At 51.1% G+C, this 24,329-nt stretch overlaps 1 protein-coding gene across 2 annotated transcripts in view; it reads right to left on the reverse strand.

Moving 5' to 3' along the window:
• LOC142316896 (uncharacterized) overlaps positions 1-24,329 on the reverse strand; it is a 105,032-nt gene that overhangs the window by 9,615 nt on the left and 71,088 nt on the right. For both annotated transcript variants that reach the window (XM_075352657.1, XM_075352656.1), the window contains one exon: positions 15,333-15,406. In XM_075352657.1, coding sequence (XP_075208772.1) covers positions 15,333-15,406 — 74 coding nt within the window. The remainder of the gene's footprint in view (positions 1-15,332; positions 15,407-24,329) is intronic.

A 24,329-nucleotide genomic window follows, 5' to 3' on the forward strand; every position in this document is an offset into this window, starting at 1 on the left:
GGGTGGAAGAGGAAGGAGATTCAGATGATTAGTGAGCGGGTGGAAGAGGAAGGAGATTCTGACGATTATTGAGCGGGTGGAAGAGGAAGGAGATTCAGATGATTAGTGAGAGGGTGGAAGAGGAAGGAGATTCAGACGATTAGTGAGAGGGTGGAAGAGGAAGAAGATTCTGACGATTAGTGAGCGGGTGGAAGAAGAAGGGGATTCAGATGATTAGTGAGCGGGAAGAAGAGGAAGGAGATTCAGACAATTAGTGAGAGGGTGGAAGAGGAAGGGGATTCAGACAATTAGTGAGAGGGTGGAAGAGGATGGAGATTCAGATGATTAGTGAGCGGGTGGAAGAGGAAGGAGATTCAGATGATTAGTGAGCGGAAGGAACAGGAAGTAGATTCTGACAATTAGTGAGCGGAAGGAAGAGGAAGGAGATTCTGACGATTAGTGAGCTGGTGGAAGAGGAAGGAGATTCAGACGATTAGTGAACGAGAGGAAGAGGAAGGAGATTCAGACGATTAGTGAGAGGGTGGAAGAGGAAGGAGATTCAGACGATTAGTGAGAGGGTGGAAGAGGAAGCAGATTCTGACGATTAGTGAGAGGGTGGAAGAGGAAGGAGATTCAAACGGTTAGTGAGTAGGTGGAAGAGGAAGGAGATTCAAACGATTAGTGAGTGGGTGGAAGAGGAAGAAGATTCAGACAATTAGTGAGTGGGTGCAAGAGGAAGGAGAGTCAGACGATTAGTGAGCGGGTGGAAGAAGAAGGAGATTCAGTCGATTAGTGAGCAGGTGGAAGAGGAAGGAGATTCAGACGATTAGTGAGTGGGAGGAAGAAGAAGGAGATTCAGATGATTAGTGAGCGGGTAGAAGAGGAAGGGAAGGAGATTTATACAATTAATGAGCAGGTGGAACTGAAAGGAGACTCAGATGATTAGTGAGCGGGTGGAAGAGGTAGAAGATTCAGACGATTAGAGAGTGGTGGAAGAGGAAGGAGATTCAAATGATTAGCGAGTGGGAAGAAGAGGAAGGAGATTCAGATGATTAGTGAGCGGGTGGAAGAGGATGGAGATTCAGACAGTGCGCGGGAGGAAGAGGAAGGAGATTCTGACAATTACTGAGCGGGTGGAAGAGGAAGGAGATTCAAATGATTAGCGAGTGGGAAGAAGAGGAAGGAGATTCAGATGATTAGTGAGCGGGTGGAAGAGGAAGGAGATTCAGATGATTAGTGAGCAGGTGGACGAGGAAGGAGATTCAGATGATTAGTGAGCGGGTGGAAGAGGATGGAGATTCAGACACTAAGTGAGCGGGAGGAAGAGGAAGGAGATTCTGACAATTAGTGAGCGGGTGGAAGAGGAAGGAGATTCAAATGATTAGCGAGCAGGAAGAAGAGGAAGGAGATTCAGATGATTAGTGAGCGGTGGACGAGTAAGGAGATTCAGATGATTAGTGAGAGGGTGGAAGAGGAAGGAGATTCAGATGATTAGTGACAGGGTGGAAGAGGAAGGAGATTCAGATGATTAGTGAGAGGGTGGAAGAGGAAGGAGATTCAGATGATTAGTGAGTGGGTGGAAGAGGATGGACATTCAGATGATTAGTGAGAGGGTGGAAGAGGAAGGAGATTCAGATGATTAGTGAGAGGGTGGAAGAGGAAGGAGATTCACATGATTAGTCAGCGGGAAGAAGAGGAAGGAGATTCAGATGATTAGTGAGCGGGAAGAAGAGGAAGGAGATTCAGACGATTTGTGAGAGGGAAAAAGAGGAAGGAGATTCAGACGATTAGTAAGCGGGAAGAATAGGAAGGAGATTCAGATGATTAGTGAGTGAGTGGAAGAGGAAGGAGATTCAGATGATTAGTGAGCGGGAAGAAGAGGAAGGAGATTCAGACGATTAGTGAGCGGTAAGAAGAGGGAGGAGATTCAGATGATTAGTGAGAGGGTGGAAGAGGAAGGAAATTCAGACGATTAGTGAGCGGGTGAAAGAGGAAGGTGATTCAGATGATTAGTGAGTGGGTGGAAGAGGAAGGAGATTCAGACGATTAGTGAGCGGGAGGAAGAGGAAGGAGATTCAGACGATTAGTGAGCGGATGAAAGAGGAAGGAGATTCAGACGATTAGTGAGCGGGTGGAAGAGGAAGGAGATTCAGACAATTAGTGAGCGGATGGAAGAGGAAGGAGATTCAGATGATTAGTGAGAGGGTGAAAGAGGAAGGAGATTCAGACGATTAGTGAGTAGGTGGAAGAGGAAGGAGATTCAGATGATTAGTGAAAGGGTGGAAGAGGATGGAGATTCAGATGATTAGTGAGCGGGTGGAAGAGGAAGGAGATTCAGACGATTAGTGAGCGGGTGGAAGAGGAAGGAGATTCTGACGATTATTGAGCGGGTGGAAGAGGAAGGAGATTCAGATGATTAGTGAGAGGGTGGAAGAGGAAGGAGATTCAGACGATTAGTGAGAGGGTGGAAGAGGAAGAAGATTCTGACGATTAGTGAGCGGGTGGAAGAAGAAGGGGATTCAGATGATTAGTGAGCGGGAAGAAGAGGAAGGAGATTCAGACAATTAGTGAGAGGGTGGAAGAGGAAGGGGATTCAGACAATTAGTGAGAGGGTGGAAGAGGATGTAGATTCAGATGATTAGTGAGCGGGTGGAAGAGGAAGGAGATTCAGATGATTAGTGAGCGGAAGGAACAGGAAGTAGATTCTGACAATTAGTGAGCGGAAGGAAGAGGAAGGAGATTCTGACGATTAGTGAGCTGGTGGAAGAGGAAGGAGATTCAGACGATTAGTGAACGAGAGGAAGAGGAAGGAGATTCAGACGATTAGTGAGAGGGTGGAAGAGGAAGGAGATTCAGACGATTAGTGAGAGGGTGGAAGAGGAAGCAGATTCTGACGATTAGTGAGAGGGTGGAAGAGGAAGGAGATTCAAACGGTTAGTGAGTAGGTGGAAGAGGAAGGAGATTCAAACGATTAGTGAGTGGGTGGAAGAGGAAGAAGATTCAGACAATTAGTGAGTGGGTGCAAGAGGAAGGAGAGTCAGACGATTAGTGAGCGGGTGGAAGAAGAAGGAGATTCAGTCGATTAGTGAGCAGGTGGAAGAGGAAGGAGATTCAGACGATTAGTGAGTGGGAGGAAGAAGAAGGAGATTCAGATGATTAGTGAGCGGGTAGAAGAGGAAGGGAAGGAGATTTATACAATTAATGAGCAGGTGGAACTGAAAGGAGACTCAGATGATTAGTGAGCGGGTGGAAGAGGTAGAAGATTCAGACGATTAGAGAGTGGTGGAAGAGGAAGGAGATTCAAATGATTAGCGAGTGGGAAGAAGAGGAAGGAGATTCAGATGATTAGTGAGCGGGTGGAAGAGGATGGAGATTCAGACAGTGCGCGGGAGGAAGAGGAAGGAGATTCTGACAATTACTGAGCGGGTGGAAGAGGAAGGAGATTCAAATGATTAGCGAGTGGGAAGAAGAGGAAGGAGATTCAGATGATTAGTGAGCGGGTGGAAGAGGAAGGAGATTCAGATGATTAGTGAGCAGGTGGACGAGGAAGGAGATTCAGATGATTAGTGAGCGGGTGGAAGAGGATGGAGATTCAGACACTAAGTGAGCGGGAGGAAGAGGAAGGAGATTCTGACAATTAGTGAGCGGGTGGAAGAGGAAGGAGATTCAAATGATTAGCGAGCAGGAAGAAGAGGAAGGAGATTCAGATGATTAGTGAGCGGTGGACGAGTAAGGAGATTCAGATGATTAGTGAGAGGGTGGAAGAGGAAGGAGATTCAGATGATTAGTTACAGGGTGGAAGAGGAAGGAGATTCAGATGATTAGTGAGAGGGTGGAAGAGGAAGGAGATTCAGATGATTAGTGAGTGGGTGGAAGAGGATGGACATTCAGATGATTAGTGAGAGGGTGGAAGAGGAAGGAGATTCAGATGATTAGTGAGAGGGTGGAAGAGGAAGGAGATTCACATGATTAGTCAGCGGGAAGAAGAGGAAGGAGATTCAGATGATTAGTGAGCGGGAAGAAGAGGAAGGAGATTCAGACGATTTGTGAGAGGGAAAAAGAGGAAGGAGATTCAGACGATTAGTAAGCGGGAAGAATAGGAAGGAGATTCAGATGATTAGTGAGTGAGTGGAAGAGGAAGGAGATTCAGATGATTAGTGAGCGGGAAGAAGAGGAAGGAGATTCAGACGATTAGTGAGCGGTAAGAAGAGGGAGGAGATTCAGATGATTAGTGAGAGGGTGGAAGAGGAAGGAAATTCAGACGATTAGTGAGCGGGTGAAAGAGGAAGGTGATTCAGATGATTAGTGAGTGGGTGGAAGAGGAAGGAGATTCAGACGATTAGTGAGCGGGAGGAAGAGGAAGGAGATTCAGACGATTAGTGAGCGGATGAAAGAGGAAGGAGATTCAGACGATTAGTGAGCGGGTGGAAGAGGAAGGAGATTCAGACAATTAGTGAGCGGATGGAAGAGGAAGGAGATTCAGATGATTAGTGAGAGGGTGAAAGAGGAAGGAGATTCAGACGATTAGTGAGTAGGTGGAAGAGGAAGGAGATTCAGATGATTAGTGAAAGGGTGGAAGAGGATGGAGATTCAGATGATTAGTGAGCGGGTGGAAGAGGAAGGAGATTCAGACGATTAGTGAGCAGGTGGAAGAGGAAGGAGATTCAGATGATTAGTGAGAGGGTGGAAGAGGATGGAGATTCAGATGATTAGTGAGTGGTGGATGAGGAAGGAGATTCAGACGATTAGTGAGCGGGAGGAAGAGGAAGGAGATTCAGTCGATTAGTGAGCAGGTGGAAGAAGAAGGAGATTTATACAATTAATGAGCAGGTGGAACTAAAAGGAGACTCAGCTGATTAGTGAGCGGGTGGAAGAGGTAGAAGATTCAGACAATTAGTGAGTGGGAGGAAGAAGAATGAGATTCAGATGATTAGTGAGCGGGTGGAAGAGGAAGGAGATTCAGATGATTAGTGACAGAGTGAAAGAGGAAGGAGATTCAGATGATTAGTGAGAGGGTGGAAGAGGATGGAGATTCAGATGATTAGTGAGAGGGTGGAAGAGGAAGGAGATTCAGATGATTAGTGAGAGGGTGGAAGAGGAAGGAGATTCAGATGATTAGTGAGCGGGAAGAAGAGGAAGGAGATTCAGACGATTAGTGAGCGGGAAGAAGAGGAAGGAGATTCAGATGATTAGTGAGCGGGAAGAATAGGAAGGAGATTCAGATGATTAGTGAGTGGGTGGAAGAGGAAGGAGATTCAAACGATTAGTGAGCGGGAAGAAGAGGAAGTAGATTCAGACGATTAGTGAGCGGGAAGAAGAGGAAGGAGATTCAGATGATTAGTGAGTGGGTGGAAGAGGAAGGAGATTCAGACGATTAGTGAGCGGTTAGAAGAGGAAGGAGATTCAGACGATTAGTGAGCGGGAAGAAGAGGAAGGAGATTCAGATGATTAGTTAGTGGGAGATAGAGGAAGGAGATTCAGAAGATTAGTGAGCGGGTGGAAGAGGAAGAAGATTCAGACGATTAGTGAGCGGGTGGAAGAGGAAGGAGATTCAGACGGTTAGTGAGTAGGTGGAAGAGGAAGGAGATTCAAACGATTAGTGAGTGGGTGGAAGAGGAAGAAGATTCAGACAATTAGTGAGCGGGTGCAAGAGGAAGGAGAGTCAGACGATTAGTGAGTGGGAGGAAGAAGAAGGAGATTCAGATGATTAGTGAGCGGGTAGAAGAGGAAGGGAAGGAGATTTATACAATTAATGAGCAGGTGGAACTGAAAGGAGACTCAGATGATTAGTGAGCGGGTGGAAGAGGTAGAAGATTCAGACGATTAGAGAGTGGTGGAAGAGGAAGGAGATTCAAATGATTAGCGAGTGGGAAGAAGAGGAAGGAGATTCAGATGATTAGTGAGCGGGTGGAAGAGGAAGGAGATTCAGACGATTAGTGAGCAGGTGGAAGAGGAAGGAGATTCAGATGATTAGTGAGAGGGTGGAAGAGGATGGAGATTCAGATGATTAGTGAGCGGTGGATGAGGAAGGAGATTCAGACGATTAGTGAGCGGGAGGAAGAGGAAGGAGATTCAGTCGATTAGTGAGCAGGTGGAAGAAGAAGGAGATTTATACAATTAATGAGCAGGTGGAACTAAAAGGAGACTCAGCTGATTAGTGAGCGGGTGGAAGAGGTAGAAGATTCAGACGATTAGAGAGTGGTGGAAGAGGAAGGAGATTCAAATGATTAGCGAGCGGGAAGAAGAGGAAGGAGATTCAGATGATTAGTGAGCGGGTGGAAGAGGAAGGAGATTCAAATGATTAGCGAGTGGGAAGAAGAGGAAGGAGATTCAGATGATTAGTGAGCAGGTGGAAGAGGAAGGAGATTCAGATGATTAGTGAGCGGGTGGAAGAGGAAGGAGATTCAGATGATTAGTGAGCGGGTGGAAGAGGATGGAGATTCAGACACTTAGTGAGCGGGAGGAAGAGGAAGGAGATTCTGACAATTAGTGAGCGGGTGGAAGAGGAAGGAGATTCAAATGATTAGCGAGCGGGAAGAAGAGGAAGGAGATTCAGATGATTAGTAAGAGGGTGGAAGAGGATGGAGATTCAGACACTTAGTGAGCGGGAGGAAGAGGAAGGAGATTCTGACAATTACTGAGCGGGTGGAAGAGGAAGGAGATTCAAATGATTAGCGAGTGGGAAGAAGAGGAAGGAGATTCAGATGATTAGTGAGCGGGTGGAAGAGGAAGGAGATTCAGATGATTAGTGAGCAGGTGGAAGAGGAAGGAGATTCAGATGATTAGTGAGCGGGTGGAAGAGGATGGAGATTCAGACACTTAGTGAGCGGGAGGAAGAGGAAGGAGATTCTGACAATTAGTGAGCGGGTGGAAGAGGAAGGAGATTCAAATGATTAGCGAGCAGGAAGAAGAGGAAGGAGATTCAGATGATTAGTGAGCGGTGGACGAGTAAGGAGATTCAGATGATTAGTGACAGGGTGGAAGAGGAAGGAGATTCAGATGATTAGTGAGAGGGTGGAAGAGGAAGGAGATTCAGATGATTAGTGAGTGGGTGGAAGAGGATGGACATTCAGATGATTAGTGAGAGGGTGGAAGAGGAAGGAGATTCAGATGATTAGTGAGAGGGTGGAAGAGGAAGGAGATTCAGACGATTAGTAAGCGGGAAGAATAGGAAGGAGATTCAGATGATTAGTGAGAGGGTGGAAGAGGAAGGAAATTCAGATGATTAGTGAGCGGGAAGAAGAGGAAGGAGATTCAGACGATTAGTGAGCGGTAAGAAGAGGGAGGAGATTCAGATGATTAGTGAGAGGGTGGAAGAGGAAGGAAATTCAGACGATTAGTGAGCGGGTGAAAGAGGAAGGTGATTCAGATGATTAGTGAGTGGGTGGAAGAGGAAGGAGATTCAGACGATTAGTGAGCGGGAGGAAGAGGAAGGAGATTCAGACGATTAGTGAGCGGATGAAAGAGGAAGGAGATTCAGACGATTAGTGAGCGGGTGGAAGAGGAAGGAGATTCAGACAATTAGTGAGCGGATGGAAGAGGAAGGAGATTCAGATGATTAGTGAGAGGGTGAAAGAGGAAGGAGATTCAGACGATTAGTGAGTAGGTGGAAGAGAAAGGAGATTCAGATGATTAGTGAGAGGGTGGAAGAGGATGGAGATTCAGATGATTAGTGAGCGGGTGGAAGAGGAAGGAGATTCAGACGATTAGTGAGCAGGTGGAAGAGGAAGGAGATTCAGATGATTAGTGAGAGGGTGGAAGAGGATGGAGATTCAGATGATTAGTGAGCGGTGGATGAGGAAGGAGATTCAGACGATTAGTGAGCGGGAGGAAGAGGAAGGAGATTCAGTCGATTAGTGAGCAGGTGGAAGAAGAAGGAGATTTATACAATTAATGAGCAGGTGGAACTAAAAGGAGACTCAGCTGATTAGTGAGCGGGTGGAAGAGGTAGAAGATTCAGACGATTAGAGAGTGGTGGAAGAGGAAGGAGATTCAAATGATTAGCGAGCGGGAAGAAGAGGAAGGAGATTCAGATGATTAGTGAGCGGGTGGAAGAGGAAGGAGATTCAAATGATTAGCGAGTGGGAAGAAGAGGAATGAGATTCAGATGATTAGTGAGCAGGTGGAAGAGGAAGGAGATTCAGATGATTAGTGAGCGGGTGGAAGAGGAAGGAGATTCAGATGATTAGTGAGCGGGTGGAAGAGGATGGAGATTCAGACACTTAGTGAGCGGGAGGAAGAGGAAGGAGATTCTGACAATTAGTGAGCGGGTGGAAGAGGAAGGAGATTCAAATGATTAGCGAGCGGGAAGAAGAGGAAGGAGATTCAGATGATTAGTAAGAGGGTGGAAGAGGATGGAGATTCAGACACTTAGTGAGCGGGAGGAAGAGGAAGGAGATTCTGACAATTAGTGAGCGGGAAGAAGAGGAAGGAGATTCAGACGATTAGTGAGAGGGTGGAAGAGGAAGGAGATTCAGATGATTAGTGAGCAGGTGGAAGAGGATGGAGATTCAGACGATTAGTGAGCGGCTGGAAGAGGGAGGAAATTCAGACGATTAGTGAGCGGAAGGAAGAGGAAGGATATTCGGACAATTAGTGAGCGGGAAGAAGAGGAAGGAGATTCAGATGATTAGTGAGGGGGTGGAAGAGGGAGGAAATTCAGACGATTAGTGAGCGGCTGGAAGAGGATGGAGATTCAGAGGATTAGTGAGCGGCTGGAAAAGGGAGAAAATTTAGATGATTAGTGAGCGGCTGGCAGAAGATGGAGATTCAGATGATTAGTGAGCGGGAGGAAGAGGGAGGAGATTCAGACGATTAGTGAGCGGGAGAAAGAAGGAGGAGATTCAGATGATTAGTGAGCGGGTGGAAGAGGAAGGAAATTCAGATGATTAGTGAGCAGGTGGAAGAGGAAGGAGATTCAGACGATTAGTGAGTGGCTGGAAGAGAGAGGAGATTCAGACGATTAGTGAGCGGGAGGAAGAGGGATGAGATTCAGACGATTAGTGAGCGGGAGGAAGAGGGAGGAGATTCAGATGATTAGTGAGAGGGTGGAAGAGGAAGAAGATTCAGGTGTTTAGTGAGCGGGTGGAAGAGGAAGGAGATTCAGGTGATTAGTGAGCGGGTGGAAGAGGAAGGAGATTCAGATGATTAGTGAGCGGGTGGAAGAGGATGGAGATTCAGACACTTAGTGAGCGGGAGGAAGAGGAAGGAGATTCTGACAATTAGTGAGCGGGTGGAAGAGGAAGGAGATTCAAATGATTAGCGAGCGGGAAGAAGAGGAAGGAGATTCAGATGATTAGTAAGAGGGTGGAAGAGGATGGAGATTCAGACACTTAGTGAGCGGGAGGAAGAGGAAGGAGATTCTGACAATTAGTGAGCGGGAAGAAAAGGAAGGAGATTCAGATGATTAGTGAGAGGGTGGAAGAGGAAGGAGATTCAGATGATTAGTGAGCAAGTGGAAGAGGATGGAGATTCAGACGATTAGTGAGCGGCTGGAAGAGGGAGGAAATTCAGACGATTAGTGAGCGGAAGGAAGAGGAAGGATATTCGGACAATTAGTGAGCGGGAAGAAGAGGAAGGAGATTCAGATGATTAGTGAGGGGGTGGAAGAGGGAGGAAATTCAGACGATTAGTGAGCGGCTGGAAGAGGATGGAGATTCAGACGATTAGTGAGCGGCTGGAAAAGGGAGAAAATTTAGATGATTAGTGAGCGGCTGGCAGAAGATGGAGATTCAGATGATTAGTGAGCGGGAGGAAGAGGGAGGAGATTCAGACGATTAGTGAGCGGGAGAAAGAAGGAGGAGATTCAGATGATTAGTGAGCGGGTGGAAGAGGAAGGAAATTCAGATGATTAGTGAGCAGGTGGAAGAGGAAGGAGATTCAGACGATTAGTGAGTGGCTGGAAGAGGGAGGAGATTCAGACGATTAGTGAGCGGGAGGAAGAGGGATGAGATTCAGACGATTAGTGAGCGGGTGGAAGAGGAAGGAGATTCAGGTGATTAGTGAGCGGGTGGAAGAGGATGGAGATTCAGATGATTAGTGAGCGGGAGGAAGAGGGAGGAGATTCAGATGATTAGTGAGCGGGTGGAAGAGGAAGGAGATTCAGGTGTTTAGTGAGCGGGTGGAAGAGGAAAGAGATTCTGACAATTAGTGAGCGGGAGGAAAAGGGAGGAGATTCAGATGATTAGTTAGCGGGTGGAAGAGGAAGGAGATTCAGGTGTTTAGTGAGCGGGTGGAAGAGGAAGGAGATTCTGACAATTATTGAGCGGGAGGAAGAGGGAGGAGATTCAGATGATTAGTGAGCGGGAGGAAGAGGGAGGAGATTCAGACGATTAGTGGGCGGGAGGAAGGGGAAGGAGAATCAGGTGTTTAGTGAGTGGGTGGAAGAGGAAGGAGATTCAGACGATTAGTGAGTGGCTGTTAGAGGGAGGAGATTCAGACGATTATTGAGCGGGTGGAAGAGGAAGGAGATTCAGATGATTAGTTATCGGGTGGAAGAGGGAAGAGATTCAGATGATTAGTGAGCGGGTGGAAGAGGAAGGAGATTCAGGTGTTTAGTGAGCGGGTGGAGTGATATTGAGCCTGTGAATTAGTGTGTCATTCTGGGAAATAGTAAACTATGTTGAATCCTCAGTTTGGGGGTAAAATAAGAGCTTTTTTATTAGTATTTGAATAGTGGAGCAGCCATTGGGTGCAGGGCTCAAGTTACACAATATATATATAATTAGAAACAGTGCACAATAGAAACTATAACTTTTTTTATAGACATGAAATATGCGGAAATGCAGCAAAGCAAATTATAAAGTGTTGACTTTGGCTTCGAGATCCCTGAGCGATCAGCTGCCATCCGTGTGATTGTATCAGGGCACGGCCACAATGTCATTATTATATTATTACTGATTATGCCAATGCTTGTGGGTTGTTACTATTATTGTTGTTGGCTTTTATCTTCTTTTTGTTTTGCAATACAAATTATATTTATGAAAACTTTAAATTACACCTTCCATCAATATGTAGAATGAAACTAGAGGAGTATGGCAATGCTCCATGGGGGGGAAAAGTATGCAAATTAGTTTTGTAGTAAAATGAAAGACACAAAATGCCCCCCAGGAGAGGTGGTTTCTATATAAGTCAGTGTCCGGTCCTTTATAATGATTGTCCACTGAAAGATGTTGTCAATTTACCCACAGAATAGGTGATAACTGATAGACTGATGGGGGTCTGATTGATACGACCCCCACCAAACGGCATAGCAAGACATTTTTATCCATGTTAAAATGGTGTGGCAGTGGCAGGCTCAACCACCGCTACATTTGTGATGCCCTGGACTATTCGGGTCATCACAGGGTTCTGCACAATCTGCCCTCCCCGTGCAGGGCTCAAACCCCCATGGTTCTGGGTCTCCATCCTGCAGTACTGCCTCCATCAGCATTCACAACACCTAGATACACCTCGCACCACACCTGTCAGGCACACCAGTGGCAGCTTAAGCAGGAATAGGGCCGCCCACCTAGCGGTCAGACAGGGAGGTGGGAGGGGGGAAGTCAGCGAGGGAGGAAGTGCAGAGCAGAGCTGACAGAAGAACAGAAGTAGCTCCCAGAGAGTGAGGAGCTGGGAGTAGCAGCTCCCCAGAGTCAAGTAGTAATCCTCGAGCTGCGAGGAGCTCTGAGGAAGCTGGGAGTTGTAGCTCCCAGGGAAAAAGCAGACTAGGTCGCAGACGGTGGTCTGCACCTAGAGGAGTCGGACGCCCGGTCGCAGGGGATTGAGGCTAGGTGCCTGGAGTCCGTCAAGGAGGACGGTCAGCAGCCTGGTCCCATCACCGTCCGGGACCGAAGGCACGTCGAGGTACACGGACCCTTGGTCGGTGAGAAGCTTCAGGCGACCCGGCAACTAACCTGCGGAGAACAGGGCCTTTATTGACTGTTCCCACGAAGCGCAGAGATCGGGAGCACTAGCGCAACAAGGGGGATAGAGCTTTCCTAACAAGCGGCACACTGACATCCCAAGCGTGAGCTCCTGAGAGCAGGCTCCCTCACTTAGCCACAGTGGGGAGCGGGGCCCGGAAAGTTCCAAGCTACCGGGCCACAACAGACAATCTAAATTTTGTGTCAGGAGGCAGGTCACGGACCACCAGGCAGTGCTGCAGGGGACGGGACTCGGACGAGCTCCCCTCAGTAAACAGCGGCAGTCAGAGACTTGGTTTACCCGGTTGTCAGTGTCTGCTTTCTTGCTGAGTGAGTACCCAGTTAATCCCTGCAACTAGCGAGCCTGCGCATTCCCCTGCATCCCATAGCACCCTCCAGAGTCCCAGGGCCTTCCCCTACCCGTTGAGGGCAACGACACCTTGCTGCCCCACTCCAGCACCCCGGATACTCCCAACAGCAGTGGCGGTACTCCCAATTACCGCACACCACGGGTGGCTTCACGAACTAACTATATCTCCCCTTTACATACCCCCTTTCCATTTGAGTGTGGCCCCTGCACAAAATGCTCGCTGACTTTCCGTTATTCCTGCTGTCTGTATTCATTGTACTAGGTATCTCCTCTGCTGGGTTTTCATCCTTTTGCCTTTAGGACCCTGCGGAGCGCCTCTTCCTTTCAGCTGCTAATCATCTGTATTTCACCTTGGGTTTAAATACTCTCCTTTTCCCTGGACGTGTGCTGAGGATGTTCAGTTCCTTCACAAGCTCTGAATACAAGCATGTGGCTTGCACTAATCCGTAGGATTGTTGCTACTCTTTGCCGAACTTCTTCCTGAAGCATCTGGACATAAGTTCTTTTTGCTTTTTCCCCATGTGTGTGTTCCTTCTGTCTTCTTCAGTGTTTGGTTGGGTTGACGAAGCACTCATCCAATCCATTCCCTATATAGGGCCCAGCTCTAGGGTCATCCTGGTGTCAGGTATCCGGCTTGGCACATAGGTGCAAAACCTATCTAGGGTGGTGAGGCAACCCAGGAGCCAATGGTAGGTTTGGTCAGGGGTCACCATCTCCCCTTCCCTAGACACAGGGTTTCCCTTCCTTTTCACCATTCGTCTGATATTCCCCCGTATCTAGTGTTACAGTAGGTTATTACATCCTCCAGCAGACAACCCCTTTGGGTCGGATATTGGCTTATAAAGAAGCTTTCTCTCCTTAGAGACACTTTATTTCTATCATTCTGTGAAAGCTGATTTATCTATTTTTCTCCCATGAAGCATTGCCAGTCGGGCTCCATACTCAGCTCGTCTCATGGTGGAATGTGCACGTAAATGCAGTATAGTCTTTATAGCAGTCGCTTTTACTATGCAGTGAAAATCACCTTTACAAGTCCCTTCTTTTTCCCCAGGCGCGCTATGTAAGAAGTCTTGTAACATGACCTCTGATAAATGGCTGGCCAGATACTCATCTCCAGGCAGCTGTTTCAGGGTGTTTGCCCCTCATCAGTGTAGAGCAGTCTTGTGCCTGAGAGCGACACCCATGGAGCATTGATCCCTGGTCATATTGCAAGGCTTAATAAAAGGGTCAGACATTGACTTATACATAAGCTACTCCTCGTTTGTGTCCAGACGTTACTTTCAGTCAGGAAAATAGCTAATTTGCATATTTTCTTCCATGGAGCACGCTTTTAGGATTTCATAGCCTGCACTAAACTGATGAGGGGTAATGACTCCCAAACAGCTGCCTATAGAGGAGTTATTGAAATTAAATGAGTTGCACCACTAATTAATATCAAATACTATAGTAGCAGGGGCTCCATGCTTGTAAAATAACCGTTTAAAGAGAGAAAAGACAAGGTCTAAAAGGAGCACACCACAACAATAACAATAAATTATTGTTTTTTATTAGTGCAAAACACCCATGGGTTAAAAACACATAAAATCACTAAATGCCAAAGATGTTACACATGAGCCAACAGCAGATAACGAAGAACCCACCAGTAGTACAATGCTATAAAGGGTTACTACAGTATATTTCAACCTCTATTGTTGTCAAAGACTAGAATAACTGCTGGACACTGTGGGAAGAATGCATAGTCCACAAATAGTGCTATAATACACTGCATGTATAAACAAATGGACCCTCCAAAAGCCGGACTAAATGAACAGACCATTAAATGAATTCATACCTGCTGGTTGTGCCCTGTACAGAAGGGAAGACCAGTGTGAATGGAGGAGTAAAGCCCACTGGTGCCCAGGGATCCACCTGGATATGGGGGATCCAAAAAGTGGCCTAGATATCCGCAATACTAGGGACCCGAGTAGCTAGATTATAGATGGGGCTGCTGAGGCATAATCATCCTCCGACGCTGATGAAGCCGCATTTGCAGCTGCGATACGCGTCGGAGGATGATTATTATAATCTAGCTACTCGGGACCCTAGTATTGCGGATCTCTAGGCCACTTTTTGTATTAATAAAATGCAATAATTTCTTGTGATTGTTGTGGTGTGCTCCTTCTAGGCTTTGTCTCTTCTCTTTATAGATGAGTTTCTGGCTTTCTCATGTTTCCAGGATCATTACAGGGTTGTACAGTAACTTATATGGCACTTTCAGAAGGTTTCTTGGCATTTTTTTTCCATTAAAACTCCTTACTAAGCTGGAATCTTGAAAGAGTATAATATATTTGTGTCAAGCTCAGCCAGCCAGACTACACGATGAGGGGAAGCATTTGTTTTAGTGCAGAATACATATAGCTGGTGACCGAGCCTTTATGGCAGCAGACAGAGGTTATGCAGCTCTGTACTAAGCAGCAATGCAGCCTCGGGGTATGAGTCTCAAGGGCTGCAACTCATAGCTTCACCAACCCAGAGACCGGGGAAACTGACACCCACAAATGACACTAAGGGTATGTGCGCACGTTGCTTTTTACCTGCTTTTTACCTGCTTTTTTGCTGCTTTTTCTTCTGCGCTGTTTAATGCCAAAATGGATGTGTTCTTCTATTCAATCAAAGTCTATGGGAATTTGGGTTTCTTGTTCACACTATGTTGTTCAAAATGCTGCCTTTTTGTGGCAGAACTTTGGTCAAAAACTCAGCTTTTCAAAGAAGCAACATGTCAATTGTTTTTGCCATTTGGGTTTTGCACTGCAAAGCTGAGTTTTTGACCAAAGTTCTGCCACAAAAAGGCAGCATTTTGAACAACATAGTGTGAACAAGAAACCCAAATTCCCATAGACTTTGCTTGAATAGAAGAACACATCCATTTTGGCATTAAACAGCGCAGAAGAAAAAGCAGCAAAAAAGCAGGTAAAAAGCAACGTGCGCACATACCCTAACACAGACTCTTATATGGAGCAAGTGCACAGCCCGTATTCCTGTTACCAATTTTCCTGTTCTGTGAAGTTTAAACAAATATAAAGATGTTGGACTTGAGTTACCTTTTGTATGACTGCATTGATCGTGGCGTTATTAGATAAGGTACTTGTTAGCTTAAGTCTAAGGACTGCAGTTCCTGTGGAAAATATAAACATGGAAAACACATAAGTAGGATCTTAGGGTGACCCTAGTGCATTTTTCACCAGTTTTCCTCCCTGCGTGTCCTATCTCTCTGTTTCTGAGTTTGTAGGTGGAGACTAACTGCCATGATGTCCCCATACACAGCACACACCAACCTGAGGGATTTCTGCTCTTCTGTCTCTGTGGCCCATGTTCAGAATCAGCAGCATGGACGCGCGCCGCGGCAAATTTTTAGGCCACGCCCCCTAACCACACCCATTTCACAGTCACGCCCATATCCACTCCCCATCCACACCCATTCAGCACAAACACGCAGGCAGCCGGCGGGCCTCCAGCACGGACACGCAGGCAGCCGGCGGGCCTCCAGCACGGACACGCAGGCAGCCGGCGGGCCTCCAGCACGGACACGCAGGCAGCCGGCGGGCCTCCAGCACGGACACGCAGGCAGCCGGCGGGCCTCCAGCACGGACACGCAGGCAGCCGGCGGGCCTCCAGCACGGACACGCAGGCAGCCGGCGGGCCTCCAGCACGGACACGCAGGCAGCCGGCGGGCCTCCAGCACGGACACGCAGGCAGCCGGCGGGCCTCCAGCACGGACACGCAGGCAGCCGGCGGGCCTCCAGCACGGACACGCAGGCAGCCGGCGGGCCTCCAGCACGGACACGCAGGCAGCCGGCGGGCCTCCAGCACGGACACGCAGGCAGCCGGCGGGCCTCCAGCACGGACACGCAGGCAGCCGGCGGGCCTCCAGCACGGACACGCAGGCAGCCGGCGGGCCTCCAGCACGGACACGCAGGCAGCCGGCGGGCCTCCAGCACGGACACGCAGGCAGCCGGCGGGCCTCCAGCACGGACACGCAGGCAGCCGGCGGGCCTCCAGCACGGACACGCAGGCAGCCGGCGGGCCTCCAGCACGGACACGCAGGCAGCCGGCGGGCCTCCAGCACGGACACGCAGGCAGCCGGCGGGCCTCCAGCACGGACACGCAGGCAGCCGGCGGGCCTCCAGCACGGACACGCAGGCAGCCGGCGGGCCTCCAGCACGGACACGCAGGCAGCCGGCGGGCCTCCAGCACGGACACGCAGGCAGCCGGCGGGCCTCCAGCACGGACACGCAGGCAGCCGGCGGGCCTCCAGCACGGACACGCAGGCAGCCGGCGGGCCTCCAGCACGGACACGCAGGCAGCCACAGTGAGGCGGCCGGTCGCCCGCACAGTGAGGCGGCCGGTCGCCTTCACAGACAGGCGGCCGGCCGCCTTCACAGACAGGCGGCGGGCCGCCCGCACAGAGAGGCGGCCAGCCGCCCGCACAGAGAGGCGGCCGGCTGCCCGCACAATGAGGCGGCGGGCCGCCCGCACAGACAGGCGGCGGGGGGCGCCCGCACAGACAGGCGGCAGGGGGGCGCCCGCACAGACAGGCGGCAGGGGGGCGCCCGCACAGACAGGCGGCGGGGGGCGCCCGCACAGACAGGCGGCGGGTGGCGCCCGCACAGACAGGCGGCAGGGGGGCGCCCGCACAGACAGGTGGCGGGCCGACCGCACAGACAGGCGGCCGGCCGACCGCACAGACAGGCGGCCGGCCGACCGCACAGACAGGCTCCGGCCGGGGGTGAGGGGGGAGGGAGGGAAATCAGCGCTGGGGAGATTAGTTTACTGTACCAGCAGCAGCACAGGCAGCGCTCCTCTCTATGCCACGTCTACTAGGATGGTAGGAGGGAAAAGCAGGGAGGCGGAGAGAGAGTGGGTGGGCGGAGCCCGGGAGCCGGCCGTCTCGCCCGTGGCAACGGGACAAACAACGTAAAGCGTGAAAGTCCCGCTGTATCCGGGACGGTTGGGAGGTATGCAGCATGTTAGAATGTGTACATAAGATCCCGCTGGTGGTGGCCGCAGCTTATAGGCCCCAAATCTGGTGACAGGTTCCCTTTAAAGTGAACCTGTCAGGTGCAATATGCACTCAGAGCCAGGAGCAGTTCTGGGTACATATTGCTAATCCCTGCCTAACCGTCCCTGTATACACTAGCATAGATAAAGAGATCAAGAACAAATATTTTTAAAGATCTTATATCTTATGCTAATGAGCGCGGGGACTAGTCCGAAGGGCGTTACTTCACTTGGCTAGTCGGCTCGCATAGCATGTTAGCATGTTATTACGCCCCTGTGTGAGTACTAATACGCTATGTGAGCCGACTAGCCAAGTGAAGTAACGCCCTTGGGACTAGTCCCCGCGCTAATTAGCATAAGATATAAGCTCTTTAAAAATACTTTTTCTATAGATGCCTTTATCTATGCTAGTGTATACAGGGACAGTTAGGCAGGGATTAGCAATATACACCCAGAACTGCTCCTGGCTCTGAGTGCAGATTGCACCTGACAGGTTCCCTTTAAAGGGAAACTGTCACCAGAAATTTAGCAAAAAAAATAAAAGATTCCCCTCTGCAGCTCCTGGGATGAATTCTGGAAAGGTTCCTGTTGTTATTGTGCCCACTTTGAGACCTAAAAAAATACTTTATGAAGTCTTACCTTTTTGTATGCAAATCTGTTTTTATGGTCACGGGGGCGGGCTGCCTGGCGTCCGTTATTCCCCCTCCTGCCGCTGTACGCCGTCCCCCATTGCTCATTTCCATACATGAGGACGCCTTCCTCATGTAACTGTCCTCCTGAAGTTTTGTGCATGCCCAGTGCCACTCTCGCGGGACTGAGCACTGTGCAAAGTGTGAACGCTTTTGAGGTGATTGCGCAGGCGCGAGATTATGGGCGGCGCTGTGATTGTCATCAGCAGCGTCATCCAAGTACCTGCCCATAATCTTGTGCCCGCGCTTCTCACTCTGCCTCCACCGTTATGTGCAAGCACTGGCCATATGAACCACGTTACCTATTACCATGGGCGCGAGATTATGGGCGGCGCTGTGATTGTCATCAGCAGCGTCATCCAAGTACCTGCCCATAATCTCGTGCCCGCGCTTCTCACTCTGCCTCCACCGTTATGCGCAAGCACTGTCCATATGAACCATGTTACCTATTACCGTGGGCGCGAGATTATGGGCGGCGCTGTGATTGTCATCAGCAAAGTCATCCAAGTACCCGCCCATAATCTCGTGCAAGCGGTAATAGGTAACATGGTTCATATGGCCAGCACTTGCGCATAACGGTGGAGTCAGAGGGAAAAGTGCGGGCACGAGATTATGGGCGGGTACTTGGTTAACGCTGTTGATGACAATCACAGCGCCGCCCATAATCTCGTGCCTGCGCAATCACCTGAAAAAGCGTTCACATGCGCAAATCTTCGGGAGGACAGTTACATGAGGAAGGCGTTCTTGTGTATGTAAATGAGCAATGGGGGACTGCGTAAAGCGGCAGGAGGGGGAATAACGGACGCCAGACAGCCCGCCCCCGTGACCATAAAAACACATTTGCATACAAAAAGGTAAGACTTCATAAAGTATTTTTGTAGGTCTCAAAGGGGGCACAATAGCAACAGGAACCTTTCTAGAAGCAGCCCAGGAGCTGGAGAGGGGAATCTATTACTTTTATTGTGAAATTTCTGCTGACATGTTCCCTTTAACTGGTAGGGCAGCCAGGATAAAGCAGAGCTGAAGTTGTTGGGAAGCTAGGACCCAGCAGCTCCACAGGCAGGAGACCACTGATCGGTAAGCTAATAGAAGCCTGCAGATGTCACTCTGCATAGGTTATTACTGGCCAGTGCTATCTGCAGGAGAGAGAAGTGCTGATTGCACGGTCTCCTCAGCTTCCTGACTCCCCGCGTGTCTGCAGCAGTGAGAAGCCGCACACGGGGAATCAGAGAACAGCTGCAGGGAAACGCAGGCTCCGGGACTGGGGGGGTCGGCTCTGGGGGAGGGGGGGTCGCTCTGCTGCAGGGGGGTCGCTCTGCTGCAGGGGGTGATTCATACCTCAGCAGCAGTCACAGGAGTAGGTGCGCGCTCGGCTCTGTAATGAATAGAAGGGAGAAACAGCGAGGCGGGGCTACAGTGGGTGGGTGGAGCCCGGGATAAACAGCCTCACGGGCGGGACCCGGGATCAAAGGCTCAGAAGAGGGACTGTCCCGCTGTATCCGGGACGGTTGGGAGGTATGTGCCTGTGTGTCTATGTATTTGTTCCTGTATTTGTGTTCTGTGTGCATGTGTAAGGGGTAGTCGGACCCCCGAACCGGGAAAGAGAATCCCCCCCCTGAAGACGCCACAGGAGTATGGTGGCACATTGTACCATGTTATGTGTTATGTACGGTTCTTCCCCCCCCCTAGGTGCCAGTGTAGTGAGTGGTTCCCCTGGTAACAGTGACAGGGAAGGAAGGGGCAGGGCAGCCTAGGAGGGAAGAGAAGGGGGGTTGGGCTCTGAATGCAGGGCAGTGTGCTGTGAGATGTAACATGGGAGAGAGCTGAGGAGAAGTGCCGGGGCAGAGTGCAGGAGTGGGTGCTGTGAGATGTAACATGGGAGAGAGCTGAGGAGAAGTGCCGGGGCAGGGTGCAGGAGTGGGTGCTGTGAGATGTAACATGGGAGAGAGCTGAGGAGAAGTGCCGGGGCAGAGTGCAGGAGTGGGTGCTGTGAGATGTAACATGGGAGAGAGCTGAGGAGAAGTGCCGGGGCAGAGTGCAGGAGTGGGTGCTGTGAGATGTAACATGGGAGAGAGCTGAGGAGAAGTGCCGGGGCAGAGTGCAGGAGTGGGTGCTGTGGCAGTGGAGCGAAGAAGTTGGAGCTAATCCGGAGCCGGTAGTGAGTACTGGAGCCGTCCCCTAGTTCAATACAAATTCCTGGGAAAGGGCTGGACTAAAATCCGGGATAGGAGTACCACTGCTAGGGGGATAACAATTGGCCCCTGCAGGCAAAGGAAAGTGCCCGTAGAGAAAAAGGAAACCGTTTTTGTAGAAAAGGACCTGTAACTTGTAACATACTAAAGGAAACCTGCTGCAAACAGAAAGATGGAAGCTCTATACAATAAATTGGTGTTTAGTTTACCTGCTGTCTGTAACTGCCTCTTTCCTGTGTGTGAAGAAGGAGCTGGAGAGCACAGAAAGAACGCTGTCATGAATGTGCCCCATGCATCCACACTCTGCCCCAACAACACACCTGTTTTGCAAGTAACGGCCGGGCCGGGGTTCAGCCTGCGGCCCACAAGGCGAGGGGACCCGACTACACCCCCTGAGGCGCCCCCTGCCCCCGTTACACATGTATGTGCCTATGTGTGTGTACACGTATACACACCCCACACACACACCACATACACACCACATACTGTGTGTGCAGGCTTGTGCCTGTGTGTCTATGTATGTGTGTGTGTCTGTGCATGGGTGTGGATGTGAAGCCCCGAGAACGCTGTGTCGGTGCATTACCTTCAGGGACTCCACTGGCTCAGTCTGGTCACAGGTAGGAAACCTTCTTGTAGGATTGTCGTGACGCCACTCTCAGAATTGCGGTCAGTGCGGACCGCCACTGCAGGTTAAGGGACGCCTGGGGCTGATGGTGGGTGCAGTTAGTTGTAATAGCCTCCTGAGAGTGAGGCAAGCCCCAGGGCCCTGCGTAGGTGTGTAGAACCACAAGGCGCAGAATAACTCCACACAAGCAGGATGTCTTTCAGGGGTTTTACTCACAGTTGATGGCAGGGTGAGTAACCCGGGCGTAGCTGGGATGCACCAGGCTGGAACCAGGTATCCTTCAGGCTGACTGATGATGGTGACTACCGACTCGCCTTCCTTAGCCCTTGGTGGTTTGGGGTAACCCCGACTTTTAGTCCCTATGGGGGTCACCCAGGGAAGTTGCTGAAGCCTCTCTCCCCTTCGTTTGGTTGCCGTTTGCTTGTCGCCTGGACCAGATCACTCCAGCTGCTTGCCTCCTGTGAACTATGGGCCCTAACTGTGGCTACGTGGCTGCGGCTTTTGGGTGTTGTGGTGTGGGCTTTGAGGGCCCCACACCGGCAGGTTTAGCGAGGAAAGGTAGATCTATCCCCGCTCCGGGATCTGCCGCCCGTTTGGGCCTGGTACTCCCTAGCAGTCTCCTTACTTCCCACTCCGTGCTCTCTCTTTAGCTGAAGATGGATTTCGGGTAGCACTCCTAGGTGACCGTTCTCCCCCGTCGGTAGCCACTGCGCGGGCGCTGTTAGACTGCAACAGCCCCAGGGGTCTGCTCTCCTCTGAGCTCCCTGGACTCTGCACTAAACCGGCTCACTGCTCCTCCTCTCCTGTTCTTGCCTACGCCACCTAGCAACCAGGCTCTCTTACCACACCCCTTGAGTGGAGATGGAGGCTTTTGGCCCCCTCCACTATTCCAGTGGAGGTGAAGGCTTTGCCCCCTCCTGGGATCCCCAGGGGTCCTCCCAAAGGTACATGTGTGAGACCTGATCACTATGCGCCTGTGTAGTCACACCTCGGTCAGCCTTCTGGATTACCTGTATTGTACTGTCCCCAGCATGGGTGCAGTACTCAGTGGTGCCTGACCAGGTCAGGGGCGCCACATTCCCCCTTAGTTATCACCAGCACGTCCTCGGGCTGCAAGACAACATTTTAAAATGCATAAAACAGTAAAAACATGGTAAAACATTTAAAACCACCAGGTACCATACATCACCACCCTCCACCCACAAGTCCGTTAACCCACCCAAACCCTTTCAGGAGGCAGGTCACCGGTCCTTTTGGTAACCAGGTCTGGGCCATCCGTTTCCCCAGACCTTTCCTCCAATCTGCCTCTCCTGTTGGCCGCGCCTTCAGCCACTTCTGGCAGGATGTAGAGGCGGCTTTCATGGTCTGGTGGTCTTCAGGGCATACCTGGCCTGGTGAAGCCGCGCCTTCAGCCTCTTCTGGCAGGATGTAGAGGCGGCCTCCACAGTTGGTGCTGACCAGGTACCCTCTTTGTGGTGGAGAGCCAGGCCCCATAAACAGGCATGCTCTCTGGTTGCAGGTAAGCCAAGGCCCTATATACGGACGTGCTCCCTGGTTGCAGACGAGCCAAGCCCCTAAACAGGCTGGCTCTGGTGGTGGTGGTGCCCTCTGGTGTAACTATTTACACTGCGAGAGTTTGTGGCTATAGCCAGTTCATAGCCTTAAGGTTCATTTCTCACATTAGTTTATGTGGGCACATCTCTTAAACAGTAACGTTGCAAACTTTCAAACTGGTCAAAACAGTAACTTGTTGTACTTCTTACTTTATGCAGATTCCTCCTCACCAGGGCTTGGGCCTGTAGGGCTGCGGCACCTGCTGCTTTCTCGGTCTTTTTCATCATCCGTGGTGGTCTCATCGGTGGGTTCTTTGTCTGTTCTTTCTCTATCTCTGTCTTTCCTTTCTTCTGTGTCTGTTTCTTTTTCTTTAGGACATGGTGTAACATCTAGCGCATACCAGCCTCTTTCTCCTTGATGCATGGTAAACTGCACTGTGTCTCCCATCCTTAGGTTCCTTCCAGGATGTCCTCTGGGCAAATGAGCTCTAACGTCTCTTCTGTTGACAAAAATGCCTTCTTTCATACCAGGTGCAACTATAAAGCCGTATCCTGATTTTAGGCTAAAATCTTCCACTACTCCTCGACAAAGGGGTCCTCTGACCTGGGCTTTGGCTCTTCTCAGGAACCGTTTCTCCTCTAGGTCTCTGGCCGTTATTTCATCTCTCTGCTCTGGGGACTGCGGTGCAGGGAAAGACTGGGTTCTGTTACGGCGCCGTGTCTTGCGGGCTGGATTCTGCGAGGTACAGCTTACAAGCTCCCAGGTGAGGCTTTTGGGCAGATCTTCTTCAGCGGAAGGTATCGGGTCTTCTTCGTCCCAGCGGGAGTATGGCAACATCTCTGGCTCGGGGTATGAATCCACTGCTGATGGCTCCGGAGTCAGCTCCTCAGCCTTCTGGCCTCCCCTCCCCCTTAGTTCTTCTGAACACTCCTGTCGTGGCAGTGCTGGGGATGGACTTTCATCAGCAGGCCCGGGCGGGGGACTCTTTGGTGTGGTCGCCGCAGGAGTCGCCTTGGGGGTGTGCGGAGGGAGCAGATACCGGTCCACCATCTCCTGTGGGAACTGGGCCTCCAGGTCAGCCTTCAGTCTCCAGTATTCGGGGTCCGCACCTATCAGGGACTTCCTAGCAGGGACTTCCTTAGACTGGGGAGCGGTGTCTGCTCTGGCCTTGCAGGCCGGGGTAAACAATGGTACGTCTGTCTTTTCTTGGCGGGCCGCGCCCTGCATGGCGGCGGCCTGGTCTTGGCGGGCCGCGCCCTGCATGGCGGCGGCCTGGTCTTGTCGGGCCGCGCCTGGCATGGCGGCGGCCTGGATCAGCGTCGCTGTTGCAGCTGGCGTCTTAGCGGGCTTCGCTACTATGGCCGGTTCTTGGCGGGCCGGGCAGGGCATCGCTGCGGCGGCCTGGATCGGCGTCGCTGTCGCGATGGGATCTTTGCAGGCTGGGCTGGGCGTCGCTGCAGCGATCTGGGCTTGGCGGGCCGCACCTGACGTGGCGGCGGCATGGTTCAGCACCTCACTTGCGGCGCGGACGAGCGTTGCTGCTGCGGTGGGGTCTCGGCGGGCCGGGCCTAGCATGGCGGCGGCCTGGGTCAGCGTCACACCTGCGGCGCGGATGAGGGTCGCGGTGGCAGCCGGTTCTCTACGGGCCGAGCAGGGCATCGCTGCGGCGGCCTGGGCTTGGCGGGCCGCACCTGGCGTGGCTGCGGCCTGGTTCGGCGTCGCCGCGCCGGGCGCCTCTTCAGGGACCGCGGGCGTGGCAGCAGGGATCGGGGCACTCGCGCTGGCAGGGGCAACACTGGACTCACCCATCGTTGGCAGCATCGGGGTCTGAGTCGTCACCGCCCGGTCTGGCACCCGGCGCGCGGCTCTCCCCTCATAGGCCTGAACCGCCGCGGTCATTTCCAGAAACTCCGCACGTCCCTCTCTGATCTGCCTTCCGACCCTGGCTTCCAGTTGATCGCAGAACTCGGCAAGCTCCCG

Source organism: Anomaloglossus baeobatrachus, chromosome 6 (genome assembly GCF_048569485.1).
Source record: "Anomaloglossus baeobatrachus isolate aAnoBae1 chromosome 6, aAnoBae1.hap1, whole genome shotgun sequence".
Classification (NCBI taxonomy): Eukaryota; Metazoa; Chordata; class Amphibia; order Anura; family Aromobatidae; genus Anomaloglossus; species Anomaloglossus baeobatrachus.